We start from the raw sequence: 13,132 nt of genomic DNA, 5'->3' as shown, positions 1-13,132 counted from the left end.
TATATCTTTTCAATATTATATGTAGGCCACAGTATAAATAACTGACTAAAAATTAATCTAAAATGCAAAAAATCAAGAAAGGATAAATGTGCTTAAGAACACACAAATAGCTATACAAATCATTCCTAGGCCGGGCGTGGTGGCTCACGCCTGTAATCCCAGCACTTTGGCAGGCTGAGGCAGGTGGATCACAAGGTCAGAAGATCGAGACCAACCTGGCCAACATGGTGAAACCCTGTTTTGAGACAGGGTCTCACTCTGTCACCAAGGCTGGAATGCAGTGGTGCCACCGTGGCTCACTTGCAGCCTTGAACTCCTGGGCTCAAGTGATCCTCCCACCTCAGCCTCCCGAGTGGCTGGGATTACAGGTGCACACCACCATGCCCAGCTAATTTTTTAAAAATTTTCGGTAGAAATGGGGTCTCGCCATGTTGCCAGGAGTGGTCTCGAACTCCTGGGTTCATGCAATCCTCCCACCTTGGCCTCCCAAAGTGCTGGGATTACAGGCGTGAGCCAGTGCACCTGGCCTCTTCTTTTTTATTTTAAAAGCACAATTAACTGTTAAAGTGATTTGTCTTTAGTATTTGATAACTATACTAGAGCGTTGTTTATAAGATGTAGTAAATTATCGTCATCATTATTTTTAAGACAAATTTATAAGACAAATGTAATAGAAGTAGATTAATAGCACAATAGAAAAAGATGGCAGAAAACATGAATATGTGATTCACAGATGAAGGCAAAACAAATGGTCCTTTTATTAAGGGAATGCAAATTTAAAAATCAACTAGACCCTTTTTTTTGTTTGTTTCTTCTTGGATTGGCAAAGATGAGCACTTAAAAGTTGTATTTTGTTTTGGATGATTAGTTTGGTTATGTCTACTAATGACTAAATGTGTGCATACCTTTTGACCCATTAGTTATACTTCAAAGAATTTTATGCAACAAAAATGTACTGAGACACACTGCTTAGTATAATAAGCCATTGAAGCTTACCTAAATATTCATCAATGAGAAATAGGTTAAGAAAACTGTGGTACAACCATACATGAAATTGATGTAACTGTAAAAGAAATGAGATCGATTTTTTTTTTGTAATGATATGGAAGGATACTCAAAGTATATCATGTGAGAAAAGATCTAGGAACAGGATATTTATATTTATATTATTATTATTATTATTATTATTTTGTTCTTTGTAGGGACAGGGTCTCACCATGTTGCCCAGGCTTAGGAGCAGGATATTAGCTAACTTGTGTTACCTCTGAAAATCTTTGAAGTTCCCCCTGCTCTTTTTTCCAGAAGTGTAAAAACAAGCATATATTTAGTATTATACATTTTTAAAAAATGGAAAAATGCTGCTGTGTGAATGAAAGAGTATACATCGTGTTGCTCCAGATGGTAAAACTAGAGTAGAATTTACTAAAATAAAGTTTCAGCACGTAAAGTAAAGCACTTCTCTGCTCTTGGCCATTTTAGACACTAACCATCTGGAGCAACCATGTAACTCTTGCCACTCATTGCTAACTTAATGTAAAAAAAAAAAAAATCGCTTGAGTTTCTTAACACTTCACAAATGCTTGTAAGACTGACACTGGGAGCCCTGTCATCTAAAAGGCACCTTACAGAGTGCTTTCAATTCTTCTGTTTTTTTCATTCATTGCTCAAAATAGATCGTATTAAGATTAGATACTCTCTGGCTTCTTGGTCTTTGACACAAGGAAGAGGGTTCCAGAGTTGAGAGTAAGGACTTTGCATCCTTTGCCATAGAATTCGATTAGGGTCAATAAAAAGGACCATTGTGTTCTAGAATGTGAAGGACGAAGGATACCACTTTATAGTGCAAGGAATAAGTGAAGAAGTCCTTTTATAAGGAAAACTGCAGTAGAGCAATAACTTGAAATTACACTTATTTATATTTACTTTTCATTAAATGTAAATTATTTTCTTTTACTACATTGTACTAGTAGAAAGATAATCAGCAGTTTAGGCATTCAGTCATGGATATTCAATACCATTGGTTTACTTAAGCACTTCTCATGTCAACAAGACTTAAGCCTGCAGATAACTCCTAGTTTATCAGTGTTCGTTATAGCTTCCCGGTTGGTTTTACTTGTGAGTCATAAGCCTAGTATGGTGAATATCTAGGAAATTTCACGGTAACAGGGCTTGTCTTAGGTTTTGAGAACAGGTGTAACTTGACTTCTCTCTGCTGTTTGTCATCCTACACTTCCCACTACATCTGGTCCTTTTTTTAGGGTGCTGAGAACAACATTTTTCTTCATGCAGGGGAAAGTAGAAGTGCATGTTTTCTAAGAAGGACAAATAGGAATAGAATACAAGAAAGGTATATTGGGGCCGGGCGTAGTGGCTCACGCCTGTAATCCCAGCACTTTGGGAGGCTGAGGCGGGTGGATCGTGAGGTCAGGAGTTCGAGACCAGCCTGGCCAAGATGGTGAAACCTCATGTCTACTAAAAAAAAAAAAAAATAGCCAGGTGCAGTGGTGGGTGCCTGTAATCCCAGCTACTCAGGAAACTGAGGCAGGAGAATCGCTTGAACCCGGGAGGCGGAGGTTGCAGTGAGGTGAAATCATGCCACTGCCCTCTAACCTGGGTGACAGAGCAAGATTCTGTCTCAAAAAAAAAAAAAGTATATTGGAAGGGAGAATGGGAATGGAATCAAAATCATTGGTCTTGGATGAGAAGAGTCTTTCTCCTTGGTTTTGTGGTGATAATGGGGTAAAGCTGTAGACTTTTTTTTTTTCTTTAATTCATGAGTAAGATGAGCAAAATTGAGAAAGTGTCATTTTCTTGGCCTTGAGAAATGACATTATCTAAAGGAGAATTGTTGGGACTGGGGAGAAGGGGAGGGGTGTATAGCTTGAAGACAGTATGAGGAGTTGGCAGTAGACTTAGTGGGGAGCAAATTAGTGAGGAGCAAAAAAGATTTCCTGGGATTCAAGGCCCGTTTCAGGTTGAAATAATACATTGTCATCCTTATTCAAAGAATAGGTTTCCAGAGAACCTGTACTAAGGACAATACGTGGTTTATAGTTGTATAATACAACTGGATTAAAAAATTTTTTTCTTACTGTTTTCATTCTGGCCTTTATTCCCACTTAATTGAAATCACTGGGGTTTTAGTGTTGTAAGAAACTGATAGTTATGCTAAGTATTATGTGTGACTGTTTCCTGCAGGTACCCAGGGGAAGAACAAAATAGTAGGCCTAGGCCTGCACAGGGTCCCTTGTGTGCTATGACAGACTTTACTCTCACCCTCCCTAATTCCTAATTGATATAATTTGTATGTGACTCACAAGAGGTACTGGTGGTAAGAGGCGATTCAATTATAAGCTGGAGTTTGTAATTGAATCTACTTTCTTTGTATCTGAAAGAAAAATATTTTTGTTAATTATGGGCATATCATTTAGCTAAAAAATTACCTTAAATGTTAAGTGGTCTTTAAGGCATTTATAACGGAATTTTTTAGACCCTAGCAGTCTAAACTGGGAAATTATTTAAAATGTTATTAAAGCAACTTAAAATGGTAAAAATAATACATTTATTTTTGTGCATTTTAGAGTTTCTTTTCTTCTTGAAGGATGTTTTTCCAATGAGGGGTTTCTCTCTATGAAGAATATTCTCACAATTAATAGATGCTAATTTCTTACTTAAGTAAAGTAATATGGATCATTGGCTGTAAAGAATAGTTTGGCTTATCATCAACCCTTTTCTTTCCTAAAAGTAGTAAAAGGTGTGTCAGAGTATAAGTGGTGGAAATGCGTGGGTGGTCACATTGAGAATTGTTCCTGTAGAATTGTTGGTGTAGTTCATAGTAAGTCTCCTGGGGAGGAATGGTTGCATACTCAGCCCTATTTGGGAAACCACCTCTTTTAATGAGCATAAGCTCTCGATGGTTGGTTTTTACATAGTATGATAGAAAATTAAGAGAGAAAAGAAAAAGATGAAAAACTATAATATAAAGGCTCAAAGAACTGGTATTATTTAGTCAAAAGGTTATTTGACAGATTGGTATTATTTAGGCAAAAGGTTATTTGACAGACTTAAACTTTTCTTGTTCTCTCTCCAGAAAACAGAGACTATGTATCACAGCAAGAGTTTCATTGGGTTTAAGAAAGCGTACTAGAATACGTGCTGGAGTACTGACATGCATCAAAATGTAGTAGGATATATAAATTCAGTTTGTAATTACAATTTTGTCAAGTTTGTTATTTATATTTTAGCATTACCTGAAAAGTCTAATTACATTAAATCCCAAGGGATAGTCCCAATTACTTCATTAAACTGATATTTTCATAGGGAATTTTGCTTGGATAATGATCCATTATTGGGGCTTATAATTTATTTTTTACACAGAATATGGAAATAGGTTCAGAGGTTCATTGACAAAAAAGCATTCATTAAATACTGTGAATCACTAATGCCATTGATACAGAAGAATTTCCCTATGAAAATGAGAGCTTCTGTAAGAAAATGAAGTAGTTGGGAGTTTAATTTCTTATTAATATGATTTTAACTTGCTGCTTCATACCACTATATTCTGAGTTGGGGGAAAAGGGCAGCTATCTCTCTAAAATATTTAGGAATTCTTTGAGGATTAAAATGTAACTGGCTTTTGTCCTCAGATACTTTTGTAATTAATGGTTGTGTAAGTTTAGGGATTTGTTAGATATTTTTCTTGGAACAGTTTACATGATTTTGTAGTTCAACATTTCAAAGTTTCAACTTGAATAAATATTAAAATGAGGATACTTTAAAGACACTCAAATAAGCAATTTTAAACTTGCTTTCTGATGGGGATATAATCCCTATGATGGGCCCTCTCCCCAGGAAAATTTGTACATCATTTTGTTTCTAATTTCAGGGAACTCTCGGAGCCCCTAGAAGTCCTTCTGTAGACACTCAAATCTGTTTGGAGAGTTCATTAAAATCTGTCTTGAGGATTTTTAAAAAAGTAATATCCTCAGTCTCAGTCAAAGTTTTTGAATTTTTTGCTTTTGTAGGTATAAGTAAACAGTTAAAAAACCTTCATTGCTACTTAAAATACCAGATGAGTGACTACTTTTCCACTTTTTATTGGGAAAGATTTTTCTCTAGGTTCTTTACTTTATGTAATACAAATGAACTAATGAATTTAAACACTGGTGGAAGGGGAATATTCTAATTGAATTTTCGGTCAACTCAGTATTGACCAGATGACTTACACTGAAAATCTTTTCATAATATTAGTAATAAATATAGTGTTTTAGGATTTTGTAAAATTTCTGGAGGATGTCTGTCATCATTTTGAACACTATATATAGTAAAGTTAGAAAAAAATGAATCTAAAGTCTTGGGCATTGTTTAGAAGTTAAATACTCAGCCTTAAACCAAAGAATGAAAGCAAACAGAAACTTAAGTTTTAGTTATCTTTACTGTGAACTAAATGTTCTAGAAATCTGATTGTGTCTGTGTCAGTTTGTATACTGTGTGTAAGAATGTATGCATTTCTTTTGTAGCCACGTCATGAATATTTTAATGTCCCTGTGTACTAAATGACTACTCATCGAGTATGCAGAATTTCACAGAGGAAATAGAATGCTGATATACATATGAAAGAAAATATCCACAGCATGGTGATTTATTATCTTGTATAATAATAGTAGAACATTTCAGAACTAGTACTTTTATGATTGTATTTTTTTCCTGTTCACATTCCAAACTTTTCTGTTTTATTTCATTCTATATGTGATCTTGATATAGCTCATTCCTCTCTGCAACTGATTTAATCTCATCTTGACAAAATATAACCTAGAAGTGTTTTGAGTAATATTAAATCTTAAACACATACATACTATCATTAATGAACTATCCGTGATTTATAAGAGGAAAACATGACAATCATTAAAATGTTTACCAAAGAAAATATAGCTGAAGTGCTAGGTCAAAATAAGCAGTGCTGTAATATATAGTATGGTTTGGTCTTCAAATATTGAGGTTAAAAAAAGAAACTATTTTGTGTGATTATCTTACAATCTATATGAGCGAATGTGTTCTAATGTATTACATAAAAGTATATGCGAAAATAATACAAGAAACTAAAATTAATTTGTACCATTATATAACATTTAAGGTTAAAACATTCAGTGTTAAGAAATTCTGTAGTGCCACATTTATTGAATCACATTTGTGCTATATAATAATCTCAAACAGTCCCTTTAAGAACTTATTAGAGAGCTATGTCTGAAGTCTGTTCTGCAATATCTGTTGCTTAATAACTCTTTCAAAGCATTAATACTGAGTTTATATAGTTCAAAAATTCTAATATTCAGTTTTAATACCTAAATACTTATATTTTACTAGTGATGGCATTCTAATATATTGAGTCCTCATTTAAATACTTAATGCTTTGTTAACTGTGGCATTATATTTCTGAATTTTAAAACCTTTAATATTGGTGACTGTTGCATATTCTTTTAATAAAACATGCAGCCTATTTTATTATAAAAGGAAAACAATTCATTGTTTATATCTAGAGAGCATAAAGCCTAAGTAAGTTATTAAACAATAATTTCACAAGATGTTCAAATCGATTTACCACTGAAAGAAGATTTATGAAAATGTGTTTTGACCAAACTTAGTATTAGGCAGGTACACAGATAAGATTTTCCATTCTTAACATTCTCACTGTAATGCACTACATTTGAAGCACCTGGATGTGCTATCAAATGGGAAATTTAGCATTGTATATTGGAAGCATTGAGAAACATTGGTCTTTCATTTCTATTTTTCCCCTCCTTTCTTCCTCCTGCCCCACAATATGTTATTCATCTGGTTTTAATGCTACATAAATATGCATTGTCTCATGCCTGTTTGTGTTGGATGCCTTGTGCTAAGCTGTAACAAAATGTTGCTTCTTTTGCTATCTGTATACAGCTGCTTGCTTTAAATGAGTAGATTCTGAAATAGCTTTCCTTGCATGTCTAAAATAAAAGTATTGCATGTACTTCGTCTCATGTGAATGACTTTTTTTCTTTTCCATCCCTCATAAAATAACGTTTTATATGTTCATTTTCTAGGCAAATTTTTAAAATTGTGGTTAAAAACACGTAACACAGAATTCACCATCTTACGCAGGTTTAAGTGTGCGGTTCAGTTGTGTTAAGTATATTCACATTGTTGTGCAGCAGATCTGCAGGACTTTTTCGTCTTGCAGAACTGAAACTCTATACCCATTAATCAGCAGTTCCCCATATCCACCTCTCCCCCGGCCCCTGGCAACCACAATTCGACTTTCTGTTTCTGTAAATTTTACGACTTTAGATAACAGTTTTTCTCCGTAATTTTGAGCTACAATTTCAGTGTGAACATGTGTAAGTTCCATTTTATATTATCAACACAATTTATTTTAAAACTCTACCTGTACAAGTCTCACAGTAATAAAATATGTAAATAATTATTTGAAACTAGGCCTTTTAGAAAGGACAAATATTTTCAATAATGCATATTTGATAAGCAGTATGATTATCTTCAGGAAATGCTATGTAAGATTGCAGGCAGTGAGCACAGGGGGAAGAGTCTGACCAGCTCCAAGGAGTAGCGGTGGGACATTTTTACATGGAGAACCTGAGAATGTAAACTGTGTAGAATTCAATGGAGGCATTATTTAATTGATACATTCAAGGCTACATGAACTTTTAAACTATTTAACATTACATGGATATAATTATTTTAAATTTTTCTTGAATATGTGATTTACATGTCATTCTCTCAGTGTATTTAATGCTTAAGGCTAAATATAAATGAAAGAGATTGGCTTACATCATTCTTGGGTGTTGTATCATTTCCACTGGACTTTCTTAAAAAACTTAATCATGAAAACTTCAAGACTCACGAGTATAGGAAATGGTATAAAGAACCCTCGTGTACACATCACTGAGCTTCAAGAACCATCAACTTAATACTGTTTCCCCAACCACTCCCCGGATTTTTGCCTCAGTATCTTAGAGCAAGTCCTAGACATCTTGTCAGTTTGTCTTTAATACTTAGTCTGTGTCCCTAACAGATAAAGTACCATGCCCAACAAAATTAACAGGAATTAATAATTAATATCTTGTGCCTGGCTCAGTTTTTCCTAATTGTCTGAAAAATGCCTTTTTATATTTGGTTTGTTAGAATCAGATTCCAACCAAGACTCTCACGTATCTGATTGATGTGTCTTTTAAGTCTCTTTTAATCCTTAACAAGTCTTCTGCTTTATCCCCCCCTTGCCATTTTTTTTTAAAAACCAGGTCATTTATGCTGCAGGATATCCTACCTTATGGATTTGGCCATCGTATTCATGTGGCAATGTTTAGCTGTTCTTATATCCCTCATCTCTGTTTAGATCTGTAACCTGACTAGATTGAGGTTCAATTTGAGGGGGCAAGAATACTTCATAGGTTAGACTCTTATTAAAAAAATACCTTTTTCACTAAAGCTGATTTTTACCCATTTTTATTACTATGCAGACATACTACAAGGTCATCATATGAGCTTTATAAGTAGAATTGGTATATAGTACTTGCATTTAATAATAAATGCTAAATCATTTAGATTTCAATTGTATAACTATATCACCTAACATTTTGGAGCACTTTCTATAAATTAGGCAGAGCCTTAACTCACTTAATCTCAACATATGAAGGTAAGTACTATTATCCATGTTTTCCAAATAAGGAAACAGACCATAGAGTTTAAGTAATTTACTTAAGATTACACCATGAAGTGCTTTACTTGCAATTAATATTCTAAAGATTTATGGTTTAATATAATTTCTCTTCTTGTTTTGTGCTGTACCATGATTAGGATGCAAAAGTAAGTTTATTACTGGATACCAAAAATGTATATTATTTTCCCTCATTAAAATATAGTGTTGCCTTTTAATTACAAAATTCGTTGCTAGTAATACCTGAAAGTTGGCCTCCTTGGTCCTTTATTTTGTGATTTGCAAAATCAGCCACTTCGGAAAATTTTTAAATATTTTTTTTCTGGATATGCTTGCTTTGTTTTGAACTCCTTTGACATTTAAAAACCAGTATTGGTTGAATGCCTTTGGCCCAGGGCATTTTTTCTATATGTGGCCTCTAGTGATGCCATTGGTTGCACTGGGGAGGTCTGGGAAGATAGCTGTTTCTGAAGACTTGCTGCTGTGGACACAGTTAACTAAAAACTCCAAGAGGAAGACATTTCTATAAATGCATGTGACAAAAAGCATGGAACACAACATTAGGCTAAGAACTGTGGGAATTCGGAGGGAAGAGGTTTTGAATTTTACCACCAAGATAACTAACTTATCTTTCATATATATAATTGAGTAACAGTGATTTCATAAATTGCCAACTGGTTTGCATTGGGCTTGACTGCTTTTTGCATGACAGCAACGGCATCTAGCACATTGGTAGGTAATTAGCAGGTACTTAATGAATGCGGAAAACGTCCTTTTGTGGTCTCCAATGTTTGGGGCACAAAACCCTAAATAACCAATGACTGTCACTAATAGAATGCTACAGTGACACAGAATTGCTTTCTTGAGTCTCTAAAACAAGCATGTTCTTCCATGTCAATTTTTCACATTCTCAAGACTCCCTGGATCTGCTTACCAGAGTCTCACATTTTCCCTCCACAGGAAGCTGAAACCCCACGTAGTGTTCTTGAAGAAATTGGACTGACATAACTCTCCTCCCTTGTTGATGACTTCTTGTGGCATTTCACACACTGTAGATGGTCACTCCCTTCATGTCCATGTTAGCTAATGGTGTAAGATGATGTCTTGTCAGTATTACTGTTTTGCTAAGCCGCTTCATTCATGCCTACACAATTTTTTTTAAAGGGAACTTTAGTTAATTAAGTGATAAGGGACTTAAATATGAATTAGAACGGTGCAGAAAAAGATCCTTTTCTGGATATTTTAAGGTTTAAAGGTCAGTTTCTCTTAATCTGATTATGTGCACATATGAAAATGGCACATATACATGTAAAATCAATCAGGCAGTATACATTTATTAATTATTGCATTTGACAAAGGAAACTCTTAAATTATAATGTGAAACCTGGTTTTATGAAACCAAAGACTAGTGCAGCATTTCAGTATATGTAAAAAAAAAAAAAAAAAAAAAAGGAATTGACATGTCACATATCAAATGAATGGAAACTTAACTTCGTTGAAACTTTAAAAAGCAAATTTACTCCAAAGACTTGTATTGGAAATTACATTTTTTTTTAAAAAAGGAATACAGATTATTTTTAATGACTAAATTGGAATACTTCTTACACTAAAAATTATTTCTTAGGCATTCTGAATCTGGGATGAGAAACAGGATTGTTTCACAATAGTAAGCACATAATTTTTAAGGCCAAGGCACATTTGACTCCTGAGATGAATTTTTTTGTGGTCATAATCACATACTTAGTTGTTTTTGATGCCCCAAAATAAAGTGAGAATGTTAATTTTCCAGGAATTCTTCATAACAGTATCTTACAAAAAACATGTTGCTGTCTTCACAGTGTTATGTGTAAAAAGTCATTGTTTAAAGCATGAATATTCCCTCTGGGGTACTTATTAAAGCCAAATTTATTTTGCTTCCCTCCACTTAGAAGTGCTGCACACTTTACAGCAACTTCCTTTCTTTCCATGGCACTGCCTAGTTAACAGAAGTCTTATAAAAATTTAAAAAGACACGTTTCCTATAAAAAAGTGAGAGTTAAATGAGGTAAAATGGCATTAGTTGGCTCTATTTTTTAAAGCTATATAATTGTTCAGCGTCACTTTTCTAAGTACTTATACATATCTAAACATGTCTTCACGGTTTATATTTTCACTTGTATATGCTGGGCTGGATTAAGCTTTGTTGTGATTGTGACCAATATTCAGGCCACGTGAGCACTGTCTTATCACATCGCCAATTAGTTGTAATAAACGTTCCACGTACAAACACTGGAGTGTGTTTTTATCTCTTTCCAAGTTTGTCAAACTATGGAGAGTTGCTGAAGGAAGAATTTCTAATTTTTTTTCAGTAAAATGTTGAAAATTCCCCTCCATTTGAATATGGTGGTTGTTATAAGCACACACAAGATACATGGTGGAAGATCTTCTGAGTCTTCATGTACTTCATTAAAAAATAACGTGGATTCCATGCTACTGAGAGCTTATCTACACATTTATTTTCAATCAATAAATGCTGCTTTTAAAACCTTGATGCAGTTGACTTTTCTACTCTTTCTGAATGAACAACTTAGATTATTACTCAAAAGGTATTTCAGATCAACTGGATTCCTCTTACCCCCTTGTGAACTGAAGGTGCTAGCACATGCAACAGAAAGGGACTAATATTTGCAGACTGTACTACCTAATCTATGCAACAAATCAAATATATGGTTATTATGATAGTTAAGGGACCTCCTATTACTACAGATAGGAAATGTTACATTCTAAAACTGGGATATTTAAGAAGGAGGCAGGAACTACCATCAAATTAAGTTGCTAGTTTATTGGAAAAAAAGACATTTATAGGTTTAAAAAGCCTCCAACATGCAGCTAGCTATTCACTGAAAACAGGCCTGTGGGCTTCTGCCAGCAATGTATAGTTGGAATTTTTGAAACATAAATAGTAATCAGGCAATATATACAAAAAACATTAATAAATTTTCAAGATGGACATTTATCAGGATAATGAACCAGTCAGTGGTTTAAAAACTTCCTGCCCTTCTACCCTGCCTATTAATATTTGAGGGGAAAGTCATCAACATGTCAGTTGTCTTGAGCTCAAGATGGTGGTGGTTTTCTTTCTTATCTTCCATGATCTATTAAGACTTCAGCTTTGCAGACCACATTTAATTGCATATATCTTGACTGTACTTAGAAAAGTATTAAAAAATACTGAATTTAATGATAATTACTCGGCATTACTGAAATCAGTAGATAGTTCTAGGTCAATCATTTTCAGGGTGAAGCAGGCATTTAGAGTCTGGAACAAATCCAACTTTTTAAAGTGAAATTATCCTGGACCACATGCATGATTTCTTTTATTGACTACACATTAAAGGACTCTCATCCTTAACAGATACCATGCAGAAATCCCAATTTTGAGGAAACTTTCTTCCTATTTAAATTTCGTTAACGTTTCAGTATTTTATGTATGTTTTAAGTCCTTATTCCCAAATCTCAAATTGACAAATGTCACATACTCCAAAATTCAAGATCCCAAGTATGTCAATGGAAAGAAAGTTACAAAAAATTGATAAAGCTGGGGAGCATCTTATTTATGATCTGAAATCTAGGTATAATATTTTGTCTGAAGCTTTTTCTGCATTAGGTTCTATTCTCTGACCATTCTGTTATGATTTTTATACCAGGATTGCTTTCACACTAGGCATATTTAGTACCAATGACCCTAATATTCCTGGAAATGACAAAAATAAACTTTACTCCTATATAAAGAACTTTCCAACACACTATTTTAAAAAGTACACCGTGACAGCCCCCAGCTGAAGAGTAGGAGGAAAAAAATGGACTTTGCCCATCAGTACTTTAAAACTGAGAAAGTGAACTTTAAAGCAAAAAAGCTGTTCAGCTATTACATACAGACAAATCCAATAGATTATTAATAAAAGGCCAACAAGCAGGACGCAGTGGCGCTCACCTGGTAATCTCAGCTATTCAGGAGGCTGAGTCAAGAGGATCACTTGAGCCCAGGAATTTGAGGCTATAGTGCACAATGATCATGTGAACAGCCACTGCACTCCAGCCTGGGCAACATAGCAAGACCCTGTCTCTAAAAAAAGGGGTAGGGGGCAAGCAAGAATCAAAAAACATTAAATATGTGAACACATAAAATGTATCAAATTGGTAAGGATTAAAATTACTCACATTGTGGGAACAGTGAAGTTTATTGTTGACATAATTTTTTTGTAGTCTTCTGGCAGGCAACTTGGAAATATTTTAGTATTCATCTCCTTGATACAATGTATCCTAAGGAAATGATCAAAAACATGTGGAAGTATTTAAGAAAATCCATCACAGGATTGTTTTCAGCACAGGATTCTTTAATAGTACAAAATTAAACATCTAACAATGAGGATATGGTTGAAAAAA

The 13,132-nt window shown here is 34.3% G+C and overlaps 1 protein-coding gene across 5 annotated transcripts in view; it reads left to right on the top strand.

The window, feature by feature from the left end:
- The window catches only part of AP1S2 (adaptor related protein complex 1 subunit sigma 2), a 28,802-nt gene extending 17,567 nt beyond the window's left edge, over window positions 1-11,235 (top strand). For 2 of the 5 annotated variants that reach the window (XR_001441911.3, XM_001102167.5), the window contains one exon: window positions 9,668-11,235. Coding sequence is in view for 4 of the 5 variants with exons in the window: in XM_001102167.5 (XP_001102167.1) it covers window positions 9,668-9,715 (48 nt within the window). In the remaining variant the exon portion in view is untranslated. 5 annotated transcript variants of the gene reach the window in all.
- Window positions 11,236-13,132: the final 1,897 nt, after the last annotated feature.

This window comes from Macaca mulatta, chromosome X (assembly GCF_049350105.2).
Source record: "Macaca mulatta isolate MMU2019108-1 chromosome X, T2T-MMU8v2.0, whole genome shotgun sequence".
NCBI classification, from domain to species: domain Eukaryota; kingdom Metazoa; phylum Chordata; class Mammalia; order Primates; family Cercopithecidae; genus Macaca; species Macaca mulatta.
The sequence above is the reverse complement of the archived record's forward strand: the minus strand, read 5'-3'. Positions and strand labels throughout refer to the sequence as shown.